The sequence below is a fragment of the Sceloporus occidentalis genome, unplaced genomic scaffold (assembly GCF_023333645.1).
Source record: "Sceloporus occidentalis isolate IW3139 unplaced genomic scaffold, rSceOcc1.0.p SCAF_21, whole genome shotgun sequence".
NCBI classification, from domain to species: Eukaryota; Metazoa; Chordata; class Lepidosauria; order Squamata; family Phrynosomatidae; genus Sceloporus; species Sceloporus occidentalis.
The window spans coordinates 2,364,959-2,377,141 of record NW_028317001.1 but is presented as its reverse complement, the minus strand read 5'-3'; the positions used below and the strand labels follow the sequence as shown (position 1 = coordinate 2,377,141).

At 50.7% G+C, this 12,183-nt stretch overlaps 1 protein-coding gene across 10 annotated transcripts in view; it reads left to right on the top strand.

Annotated features, from left to right (window-relative positions):
- MYO18A (myosin XVIIIA) overlaps nt 1-12,183 on the top strand; it is a 101,648-nt gene that overhangs the window by 85,428 nt on the left and 4,037 nt on the right. For 7 of the 10 annotated variants that reach the window (XM_089483960.1, XM_089483954.1, XM_089483952.1 and 4 more), the window contains 2 exons: nt 5,187-5,309; nt 6,846-8,195. In XM_089483960.1, the coding sequence (XP_089340086.1) occupies nt 5,187-5,309; nt 6,846-8,166 (1,444 nt within the window). In that variant the 3' untranslated portion in view covers nt 8,167-8,195. Of the gene's footprint in view, nt 1-5,186; nt 5,310-6,845; nt 8,196-12,183 lie in introns of those variants that run through there. The other 3 variants (XM_089483961.1, XM_089483959.1, XM_089483958.1) reach the window with 1 other exon arrangement.

The window sequence follows — 12,183 nt, the reverse complement described above, 5'->3', positions numbered from 1 at the left end:
AAGTAAAGATTTGCTTTTAGGAATTTATACCTTTTTGGAATATTTTCAAGCTGTGGACAATTGAATCCATGAATAAAAGAGTCAGTGGATTTGGAAGGCCAACTGTATTTGCTGCAAATTGCCTTCCACTTGTGGGGACCCTAGAACCTTCAAGTCCCCCACAGTCTTTTTCTGGTCTTGCAAACTCAGGGAGGGCTGCCCAGGCTTTTTTGACCAAAGCCTGCAGTGCAGTCTCTTTCTTTCCTTTCTAACTGCCATTTTGCCAAGCATTCTCGTCTTTTCTAATGAGTCAAGTCATTTTAAGATGTGTCCAAAGCACAACGGCCGTGGCTTCGTCACCTTGGCTCCTAGGGAGAGTTCAGGCTTGGTTTGCTCTAGGACCCATTCCTTGCTCTTTTTAGTAGTAGTCCATAGAATCCCGATGAATTCCCGCATTGGAAAAGGGGTGTTGGCAAAAATTAGATTAGCTTTTGCTACTAGGAACCTGTAGAGTGGCTGTTTTGCGTAAAGAGGAGGTGCAGTACCCCTGTGCTTTCTTTCCCCTTGGATCAGAGGAGTTCAAAGCCTGAAATGGCTTCCTAGCTTTACTTGGCGGGGTGAGCTTTGCCTCCCCTGTCGCCCCACGGATGCTGGGGACCAAAAATTGTCCCCCGGACCTGTGGCGCTTGCCCACCTGTGGTTGAAAGCATTGTCGGACGGTGCTTTCCTTTGAGTCCCTGATCTCACTGTGGTCGTCGGAATGATTTTGATAGCAAAGTCTCTCTGTCTCCCCGCCTCCCTCCTCTCTTTTTCTCACCTCCTCTCTGTTCTGCCTCTGAGCCGAAGATGGGCCTGACTGGGGCTGTGGCAGGATCTATACGGGCTAATGATAAATGTAATTGTGTGCAGCAGTGATGGAGGGCCGCTGGAGCCTCGTTGTCACACGCAATTAATGTCCCCCGCCGTTCGGTCTGCGTTTGCTTGTTCCCCGGTGATTTGGATCCCAGTTAACTAATGGCACGCTAGCCTGGACATAAATTGCCTTTGACGGAAGGTTTAATTCCGACAATTTAAAATCTCAGCTGCCCCCAGAGTTTGTTTACGGGGCGCTTCGGTGTCTGGTCTTTTTTTCCCTTCCTCTCCAAAAAAACAAAATAACAGACTGCCTCCTGGCATTTATTCCCAGAGAGGGAGACGGCTAGGTTTTGGCTGATCAAGGGGAGTTTGCTCCTTTGAATTGAAGGAGGACGATTCCGATTCAGAGGGAGGTTGGACTGGCGCAGGAGCTCCTCCGGTAGAGAAAATAAACCCACAGTGAGGAGAGCATTCATTAAACACTACATTAGATGTCTTTTGAATGGGGTCTGCTCCATTTTGGAGGAAAGCTTCCCCGGGAGGGGATAGATTTCCTTCTCGGCTCCTTCCACTTAGAGCCACGGGGACGTCGGAGCAGAGAGTTATTGTGCCCAGTCAGATGGGGAAAGCAATAATGCTCCGATTTACTTATAGATACCGCTCTTATTGCCGTAATCCTAATGAAAGCGGTAAACAGCCCCGCATTAGCCGGGAGATTTATACGGGAGCAGGGCGAAACACGGCCTCGCCTCCCCTCCCTGGATGTAACGGCGCTCCTTTCCTTGCTCAGGGTAATCAATACCGTTATGAACACTGCTTATAAATTTGGACGCTTTTGGCCGGATGCGGCAGCTGTTACGCTCGCATACAAATCAGCTTTTACCTTTGGGGGGGGGGGGATTGGGCTTGCTCAGAGCCATAAATCCAAGGAGAGGAGATGTCCTAGCTGCAAAGGAGGACAAGGCCTTGCAAAATGTAGGGCCTTGCAGAAAAATGGGGGGCGTTGCAAAACAGTAAGCGAAAAACACTCATGCATCGCTCTACCTGGACAACATTTTGGTCTTCCTCCTGGACAGCAGGCTGAAATGTAGGACATGTTCTGGAAAAGGTGTATGTGTCTGGCCATCCTGTGTAAATCCTGCAGCCCACTAAACTCCTGTTTCCTTTGCTTCTTCCCAACCGTTGCCTTTGTATGAAAAACCCTTTTGGGGAGAGCTGTGAAAGGAAGCCCTCCGATCCTCCACTGTCACCCCTTTCCTTTTGCAAGGGCTTGCTGCCTCTCTATTATCCACTCAAGGCCATAATACTGGGGAATGGTTTTCTCTCCTTGTTTTGTTGTGGGGAAGAGATGGATGCAAAGAATAACGTGCGTGTGGGTGTGCATGTGCGCACACATTGACAGGTACAAGGGGCGTGCGTATTTATCATTATTTGATGAACGAAACTCATCAACGTGGCGGCGGGAAGGTTAGTTTTTAATGCCGGGGAGCACCAGCAAGTGCGTGGTAGATCTGAGGGTTTTAATGAGGTTAGGCTCTTAGCGTTGTGCCTCTCCTTTGTGCCTCATCTTGAGGGGTCTCTCTCCCCCTTTCTCTCTCTCAGCGCCACCCCCACACTTTAAAAGAGAGGAAGAATGATCTTTTCTTTCCTTCTCTGCCGTCGTGTCTCTAAGCTCTCCCTGGCCCTCTGGGTGTATCTCTCCAACACACGCTTGTATCGCAGTTATTTAAACCAGCTTAACGATCCGTCTCTTCTTCCCTCTGAAGGACTGGAGTGTAGAGCGGATGTTGAGAACTTTTCTGCCCGAAAAGGAGAGGATCGAAGGGCTGCGTTTCTCAGGAGCTTAGATGTAGGCTTCGTAGTCTCCTTCCCCAGCTGCAGTCTCTAGGAATACTTCCTTTTTGGGGGGGGGACGGATGGGGAAAAGCTCAATCGAAGTTGCGTGGAACAAATATAAATGTATTCTTGGATGTCACTGTGGTTAGCGGCATGTCGGAGCCCATGCTTTGCATGCAAAAGATCTTGAGTTCGATCCCCATCATCCACAGATAGAGAGGGTAGGCAATGGTGGTTAGGGAGCTGCAGGGGAAGGTGGAAAGAACTACACCCCCTAGTGTTTTGTGGGTTTTTAGGGCTCTGTGGCCATAAGAGTTTATTCCTGATGTTTCGCCAGCATCTGTGGCTGGCATCTAATTCTCTGAAGATGCCAGCCACAGATGCTGGCAAAACGTCAGGAATAAACTCTTATAGAACATGGCCACATAGCCCGAAAAACCCACAAAATACTATGGATGCTGGCCACGAAAGCCTTTGACTTCATAAACTACACCTCCTGTTCCTCCTAACCTAAGAGGTTGATTTCACAATTTGGGGCTCTTTTAACCAGCACTAAGGCCTGTTACAGACTGCCAAAATAAAGCTGCTTTGGGTCTCTTTGGAGGTATGCTATTTAAATGTTGCATGCATCCTAAGAATCCGGAAGCTGCACCAAAGCTGCACTCCGGTGCTTAGGAATGGAGTGTGGCTTTGGCGCGACCTCCGGACTCTTAGGACCCACGCATCATTTAAATAGCATACCTCCAAAGAGACCTGAAGCAGCTTTATTTTGGCAGTCTGTAACAGGCCTAAGGCTGCAGAAATAATGTAGTTCAACACTGCTTTAACTGCCATGGATTGATGCTGGAGAATTCTGGGAGGTGTAGTTTCTCGTGGCACCAGCACTTGCTTGGCAGAGAAGGCGCTAACCAAACTACACTTTGCACAATTCCATAGTATTGAGCCTTTGCGGTTAAAGCAGCATCAAAATAGACTTTTTCTGCAGTGCGGATGCAGCCTAAGTGACTTGGAATTTGAGGGTAGGGGCCAAGATGGTGCAGATTCTTGCCTCCAGTTTTGAGGATCCTCTGCCAGTTGGTGTAGATGCCACTGAGCCAGATGGTCCCTTGTGCCCAGACTGGGTGCAAGACAGCTTCCAAATGGGAGGAGTGAATGGAGGGAGTGAATGGGAGGCCCCATGGAAGAAGATGGTTGCGGGAGAGTTGGTGAGGGAGAAGATATTGGTGTCACTGAGTAGCTTGGGGGGGGGGGTTGGCACTGTTTCTGCTTCCCAATCCCCGGGGACTGCTGCGGTTTCTAGACACATGGCTTCAAGCAGAGCCTCCAGGACAGGAACATATTGAGAGAAGACAGAAAGAAAGACGACGTTGCGGCAGTGAGAGATGGTTTACAAAAATAGGTTGAAGCGGATGGCTGGGGACGCTTAGAAGAAGCTCCCTGAAGGCAGCTTGGCGGCAGCCGCCCACCACGAGGCTGGCTAAGCCCTCCGGGGAGAAGCAGGAGGTTTTCTCCTCTTTTCTCCTTCTCTGCAGGGGATGGATTTGAGGGCCGTGGAGGCTTCTTCCTTCAGCTGGGAGAAACAGAGAGGCAGCCATGCACCGGCTGTTTGTTTGAAACAGATGCCCTCACCGTCAAGAAAGCCCTCCTCACATTTTGGCCAAGGGAGGATGGAGGTGACCCATAGCTGTGTCTGGTCCGAGTCAAGGTTGCATTGTAATCTGTAGGCCTCTCCTGCTGTAAACAAGGTTTTGTAGGTTTTTAACCCTTCCAGAAAGTACCAGAAGCAGCAATGGCTGGAAAGATCTGCGAATGAAGAGTAAGGTGCAGCAGAGCTAGCATAGCCATGGGTGAGGGATGCTGGGATTTGCATCCAGATGGCCATGGATTGCCCATCTCCAAGCTAAAGATTTAAATCGATGCATTTATTGTGGCGCTGAGGAGTGTGTGGACCTCTAGGCAGGATTGTACTTCACTTCCCATTAGTCCTACGTAGGGATGGAAAGTATTTCACAATTATTCATTGCTAGGCAGGAAAATGGAAGCCCCGTTGGAAGACACTTGAGATTTTTGCCATGTTCTGCCAGTATCCAAATATCCTGATGTGTTGCAGGGGAATTATAGTGTGTAGGAAAACACAGGAAGGATCTTGCACAGGAATCCCTGTTTCTACACAGAATAATTCCCCCACAACCCATTGGGAGAATGGGACAAGAGGACAGTAACTATTTGTCCTTGCATGTGAGTCTGAAATACTCAATGATGTATATCCCTAGTGTTGGCCAATGTAGGCAGGGGTGAGGGGTGATGGGAATTGTAATCCAATGACAACCACATGTTTCCCTCTCTTGGCATGTGTGATTCCTTGGAGTGGGGTTTCTTGAGTCCTGACTAACTCTCTCTTGGCTGGACCATCTAAGCCCTAGCGCATGTTGGATCCTGATGTTCTCAGTTCCCCTTGAACCCCGGAAAGCAGGAAGATGGTGCTCTAATCTCTCTGTCGCTCCCCCCTCTTCCAGCGATGGAGACTCAGATGCTGATTCGGAGCTGGAGGATCGCGTGGACGGCGTGAAGTCATGGCTGTGTAAGAACAAAGGCTCTTCCAAAACGGTCTCTGAGGATGGCAGCTTGAAGAGCGGCAGGTGAGGAGGGCCAGCTGGGATATTCCCCTTGGCTTTGGGAGTGCCACCCCATTTCCGTTGGTGGAAAGTATCCTTGGATTTGCCAGGTACCAGAGCAGAGGTCTGACGGGTCAGTGGTAGCTGTGAAGAGCCAGCCTTCATGTCTTGGTTAGGTCCCCCAAAGTATGACAAGACCTTGCACAGGGGGTTGCATACAGAGCAGTGGGGAGATGCATCCAGGTAGCCACTGTGTTGGAGGGCCATTCCAAAACACCCTCCCTCTTTCCTTTCCTTCCTTCTGTGGGATCCTGTGCCGGAGAGCCCAAGATGAAGCCATGCTGCTGTCATTATCCCTTTCCTTCCCATTTTGTTATTCTATGACTTGGAAGGCAGATCCCAGCCTTTTCCCAGAAGGGCCATACACCATCTGCCACCCAGGAGTCCAAGAAGGAAACTCCTGGGCAGAGGTTGCCTTGTTGCCACCCACCCACCCACCCACCTTCCTTCCTTCCTTCCTTCCTTCCTTCCTTCCTTCCTTCCTTCCTTCCCTCACCATCCTTTGAAAGTGACCAGGAACCAGACACGGGGCTATTTATAGGACACCTGTTGCCATGGCAACCAGCAGCACTGCAGCGGCAACGGCGGCGTTGGTGCATGGCAGGCTCAAGGCTGATGGCGCCACTGCTGCCGCCGCCGCCGGGTAAGCCGAGCCACCATTGCCATCACACCCACCCATAGCCACCTGCTCTCTCAAGTGCATGTTGTGCACCTTGGAAGGAGAGGCAGCGTGTGGCTTGTGTGTGTGTGTCTGTGTTGTTGCCAAGGACCTCGCTGGCACCACTTTTGGGCACAATGTGCTACGGGAATGGCGCCAGCTCCCCTTTCCTCTTTGCCTTTCCCCCAACCATCCCTGCTTAGCGAGGAGGAGAGATTTCATTTGGTATCAAAGCTGTTTCTCACTCAAGTGCTGGAAAAGGGGGGAACGCAGTCCCCTTCCCTCCTTCTTCCTTCTCCCCCCCCATCTCCATAATGTTCACGTGAGCGCCAAGCCGGGGGGGGGAGATCTGAGGCATGCTCTTAATTGGTTTAATTTATTCCTCGGCATGGATGTAGAACATTTTGTCAGGGAAGATAATGCTCACGCTCCCTCCCCCCTTTTTAAATAATTTTCATTCCCTCCCCTCTGTTTTTGTGATGCCCGTGTTCTCCAGGTAGTTGACAACAAAATAAATTGAAATCAATGCCAGCATTCTCCCCCCCCCCTTTCTTTGGGAACAGGGGTGGAAAAGCAGTGTGTAGAACAAGGCCTTGAATTGTACACTGCTTCGCACAAACATATACACATGCGCACACCTTCTGTCACACTGCTTCTTTGCCCTCTCTCTCTCTCTTACACATAAGCGCACTTTCTCACACTGTTCCTTTGGGCCTTTTGTCTCTCATACACACTCGCAACCCCCACACTCACAACTTCTTGGATTTATCTGCTCTGTCTTTCTCTCCTTTCTTTCCTTCCTCAACCTATTATGGCCTCTCCTTCTCTCTGGCCTCTGTCAGGCCTGGCCTGAACTTGGCAAGCAAAGAGGCCAAGGAGGCAGAGGAGACCAGGCCAGCCTCCGTCATGAGTTCCCTGAGCTACAGAAAACGTGGCAACCTCAAGGACTCCATTGGGGGCAAAGGGGACGAGGAGACTCTCTTCTCGACGCTGAGTGAGCGCCCGGCCTCCCCCGACCGCTCCTTCCGCAAGGCCAAACACAGCTCCGTCACGGGCAGCTTGGACGAGGGGGGCTCCGTTGCCTCGTGGAAGAAGTCAGGGGGAGACGAAATGAACGGGAGGAGCTCGGTCCTCTCCCAGTCCTTCTCCGAGACTGGCAGCCACCTCCACCAGGGCCTGGAGAAGCGCTGGTCCATCTCGGCAGCAGAGTTCGATAGGTCCTCCGTCCTCTCGGTTCCGGTCAGTCATGGTGGGGCCTCCTGGTGTGGTGGCTTGGAGCCCCGGGAAGACGATGCCCGGTCGTCCCTCAGCTTCGCCCTCTCCAGCCCAGGCAGTCTGCGGCGAAGTGCTTCCCGCCTGGACGACCTCAGCCCTTCCTACAGCCGCCCAAGCTCACGCCTCTCCCTGGGCCACTCTCAACCCGACGACACGGCCAGTCTGGCCCTGAGCGACTCCCGGTCCCTCTACAGCCAGCACTCGCTCTCCCGCAGCCTCTCTGTGCCCCCTCGCCCTCGGACCTCTGCCTCGGAGGAACCACGGGAAGAAGACCCCGACATCCGCCCCGTCGGCCACCGCAGCTACTTTGACCCGGACCTGGAGGCCGCCATCCACGAGGTGCTTAACTACAAGCCTGTCAAGTTCAAGCGCTCCAGCCTGGATCCTGACTCAGAGGAAGATGACCGAAGGAGCATCCGGAGCTCCAGAAGTGCCGCTCTGTTGGAGACAAGTGAGCATGCGGCCAGCAGCCTTCGCCGGTCGGCCTCGGCTATGGATTTCTCCAGGCCTCACAACACAAAGGGCAAGAGGAGGAGTAACAGTTCCTCCAGCGACTCTTCTTCCTCCTCCTCTTCTTCTCCCGAGCGGCAAAGGAAGAGCTCCCGAAAACACTCCAAGAAGTCCAAGAAGAAATCCAAAAAGAAGAAGCAGCAGCATCGGTCTGGGTCTTCCTCTGAGTCCTCCTCGGGTTCCACTGTCTCGTACCGCAGCAACTCCAGCATTAAGAAGGGCCCCAAGCGGGCCTTGGAAGGGGAGGACCCTGGAGCTCCCAAAGACGGACCAGAAGCTGGGAAGTCAAGCAAGCAGCTCAAGAAGGAGGAGAAGCAACGCAAAAAGCAGGTGGACAGCCTCATGATGAAGTACCTGTACCGGCCGGAGAGCGACTAAGGCAGGTGGCATGGAGTGTGTGCACGGTGTTCTCGACTAACCTCTAACCACAGGGGAAGGAGGGAAGGAGGGTAGGGTAGGAGGCCAGTTTGGTCCTTCACCCAGACTGAGGAACATCCAACTGACCAAACTGGGAAGAAGTTGATGGATGCCTTTCCTCCTGCATGTGAGCAATGGATGGATGACTTGCCCAGATTTTGTGGACTGACCCAATGCATAACCGTGTGTCTCCAGTAACTAACGTCGCCCTCCCAGACTCTTTCTTCAACAGGTAGCTACAGATGGCTGCTGTAAATGGCTCCGGAAGGCAGCTGTCCTAGGGTTAGGACCACAAGTTGGCCACCCCTGCTGTAGGGGTTAGGTTTTATTCCCAGCCACTGTGGCATCAAAGATGCCAAGATGTGCAAGCTGTACCCACTTCCAAGGGCAGCACCCTCAACCGCCATTTGCAGTCCTGAGCTGGCGACAGATTGCTTGGCTGGGCGACAATGTTAGCAGTTCTCTTTTTAAGCAATTCTCCTCTAATTTTCCTGCATGTTCCTTTGTCTAGGAAAACTGAGGCTGAAGCATGTGTGTGTGTGGTGTGCATTTGCAAAAGAAGCCTCTTTTCCATCTTTACTAATTCCTTTGATTTATACATAGCTAAAACTGGACAATCTCAGAGTGTCCACCAGAGTTTGAGTATCAAATGCCAGTGTAATGTGGCAGGGTCAAATTTCTGGAGAAAATGGCTTCCTTTAATAGTCAGGAAGAATAACAAAGGGGCAAGAATTTTGTGCCACGTTTGCCTGGCATTCTTACATTCTTATTTGGAAATAGACATAGGTTCTTTCTGTGACAGTCCTTTGCATGGAAACCATCATGTCCAGATAGCCATGTGGGTCTTTCAATGCAAGGTTTATTTTTCTGTGTGCAAATCTGCAATCTTGTACAAAGAAAAACCTACCAGTGCTTACCTGGGGACACTGAGTTTTACCCCTAAACTGTGATTGTCACTTCAGTATAAAATGACATCCCTTTCGGAATGTGCGAATACTAGATGATAACTGCACAGACGTATGGAAAAATCCCCAATGGGGAGAAAACTGGAAATTATTCATCCTCACTTGCAAGGATGAAATCATTGTAGAGGCTTAGAGTTGGAAGGGACCCCAGGGGCCACCTAATCCAGCCCCCTGCCATGCTGGACGTCACAATGATGCCATGCTTGAAAGATGCCCACATAACCTCTGTCTAAAGGCCTCCAAAGAAGGAGGCTTCAGCACAACTCTTACAGCCAAGAAGTTCTTCCTAATGTTCAGGTAGAATCTCTTTTCTTGTCATTTGGACCCATTTGTGTTCTGGAGCAGCAAAAAACAAGATGACTCCGTCTTCTCTTTAACGTCCCTTCAGATATTTGAAGGTGGTTGCATAAATATCCCAGCTTCTTAAGTCATTCATCACAAGGCTTGGTTTCCAGACCTTCCATCATTTCCATCACCTCCTCTGGACATACTCCGACTTGTCCGTATCGTTGAATTCTGGTGCCCATAAATGGACCCAGGATTCCTCCAGGTGAGCAGAATGGAATGGCACCAGGACTTCCATCAATCTGGCGATTATACTGCTGTTTACTCCTTTCTCTTTTTTCCTTCTTTGCTTGCGTCTTCCCAAGAAGAGCCCCTCAGGATCCAACCAAAGGCCCGCCTCGCCTATCGCTCTGTTCCCTCGCTCCCCCAAGGATTAGCTGCAGCAAGGAATGGGACACTGAGATGCCTTAATCCTCTCCAGGGCTGTTTCAAAACTGGCTGTATTTATTTCCCGCACAATTAATGGGCTCCGGTGTACCTCTGCCCTCTCCCATATGCAGCCGGGAGATTAGTTGCTGCCAGGCGCAGAGATGGATGTTTGCGCTCCTGGTTTGTTTTTTTTAAAAAAGGAATGATAATGACGGAAAGAAAGGGGAATACCAGCTCCAGAAGGAGCCTCCGTCCTTCTACACCAGGCTCTTGCCTGCTTTTCTAATGCGTTACTTCCAAATCCACTCCAGTGGCAGGTTGGCATTAGTTTCTGGAAACTGCCCACTTTTTGCTCCTCTTGCAAAAGCCATGGTGAGTCAACTGCCCACTTGGGGATTGTTTCTTGGATGGCACAAGCTGGTAAGCAAACTACCCAAGGTGTGTGCATTACAGGTTTGTGTGGCAGCAGAAGCAGCCCAGAATGCAAAACTGGCTGCAGGATTAGTAAACTTTGCCAAGGACCCCCACTTCCCACTTCTTTCCTTTAAAGCCAGTTTCTCTCCAGAGTCCCATAACCACCGAACCAAGTGTTGCCTTTCAACCTGCCTGAGCCTTGACAACCTCCAGGCCTCACAGCAATCTTTGTGTGCAATCTTGGACAAACAACGCAAATCGTGATGGTGGCACTCTTTTGGAGTGTGTTTGTTATGCACCACACTGGCATAGGATGGCGAGACCAGACAGAGAAGAATGGAGAGTTTAGTCGGTCACTTGGTTTCATTTGCTGAGTTGTGTTGTTTTCATCACAGGATTCTCGTTGACACGCAAGAAACATCTTTTTTGAACCTTTTCAGGGTATGTATGAAGACTTTTTCCATCCATGCCAGAAAGTAAACCCTTCCTCCACACAATTCCTCCATTTCATGGTGCCGAGTTCAACATAGCTGAGCCCTCCCTGGCGAGGCACTGCCTGCCTCGGTTGGCAGCTGGTCCAGCCCACATCTGAAGCCCTTTGTTTGCCCACGTTGCCAACATGACAAGAGAGAGGCGGGTGACAGGCGCATGGAAAGGGGGCGGACAGAATCACTCGGGTTGATTTTGCAGCAAAGTAGTAGGAGACACAACTGCAGGAGAGGCAAAATGTGTGGCTGTGTACTCCTCTCTCTGCGTGTATGTGCATGCGTCTATACCTCCCCTCCCCAAGTCTATCTGTCTGTCTATCCATCTATCTATATTTATATTTACGTATTAAATGGTTTCCGACAGCCCCGGATAGGAGAACAATTGGGGAAGGACGGAGTGTACGTGTATGTGTTTTAGGGCAATTTCTTTTTAAACTGTTCAATTGCTGTAGCAGCCTTCTGCAGCTGGGGGAATGTTGTGCTTTAGATTTCTTAATGCACTTAACGCTCCAGCTGACATAACAGAAATGGAGCCAGGAGGGGTGAGATTGGGTTTGAGCAAACGCAAGAGGAAGGCGGAGGAGAGGGAACGGGGGACGCGTTGGTTGCAAGGCACTCTGCGATGGAAGGTGGAAGGTGTTGCAGAGCTGGGAGAGATGGCTTTGCGTGTCTTCGCACACATGCAACATTATCTTTCCCCAGTTCTTATGCCTATGTCTATGTCTCTGTGTAAGCGAGAGAATGGGACTGTGAGGAAGACACTGTGGGGGAAAGCCATTTCTTAATCCAGATTCCAAAGGCCTAGCCGTGTTAGGCTGGAAAATCAGCTTGCAAAGGGATCTTGCCGCACCTTTGAGACTCACTGAAAGGGAGAGTTTGGGAGCATGAGCGTCTGTAGACCTGAGCCTGCTTCCTCAGATGCATAGGAGAGAGCGGAGGGTCCCTGAGAGTGCTCCAAGCACACTCCTTTTATTTTTTGACTCGGTTGCAATGCCAAGCCAGGGACCTGGGAGGCATCAGCAGACAGCGTTGTGCCATTGAGGATGCCATAGCAGGCAGTGGGAGAGTTTGTGCCCAGGCTGTGCCAGTCTGGAGCCCTCACTTACCCTACCAGTGCCAGAAGTGGATGTTGAATACATAGGGAGCATAAATAGGTGCCTCAGATAAGTCGTGCCATGTGCCTATCTATCTTGGCATTGCCTGCTCTGTCTGGTAGTGCCTCCCTGGAGTCTCAGAGTCTTTCTATGCTTCATGGTCCTTTTTTCTTTTATACACTAAAGATAACATGAGACACCTTAGGTATGCAAAAAACCCTGTTTCCTCCCCTGCCTGTTCCTCTTTCTCTCTCTATGCTGCCATCATCTCTAAAATGCGATAAAAGCCTCGCGTTTGGAGAG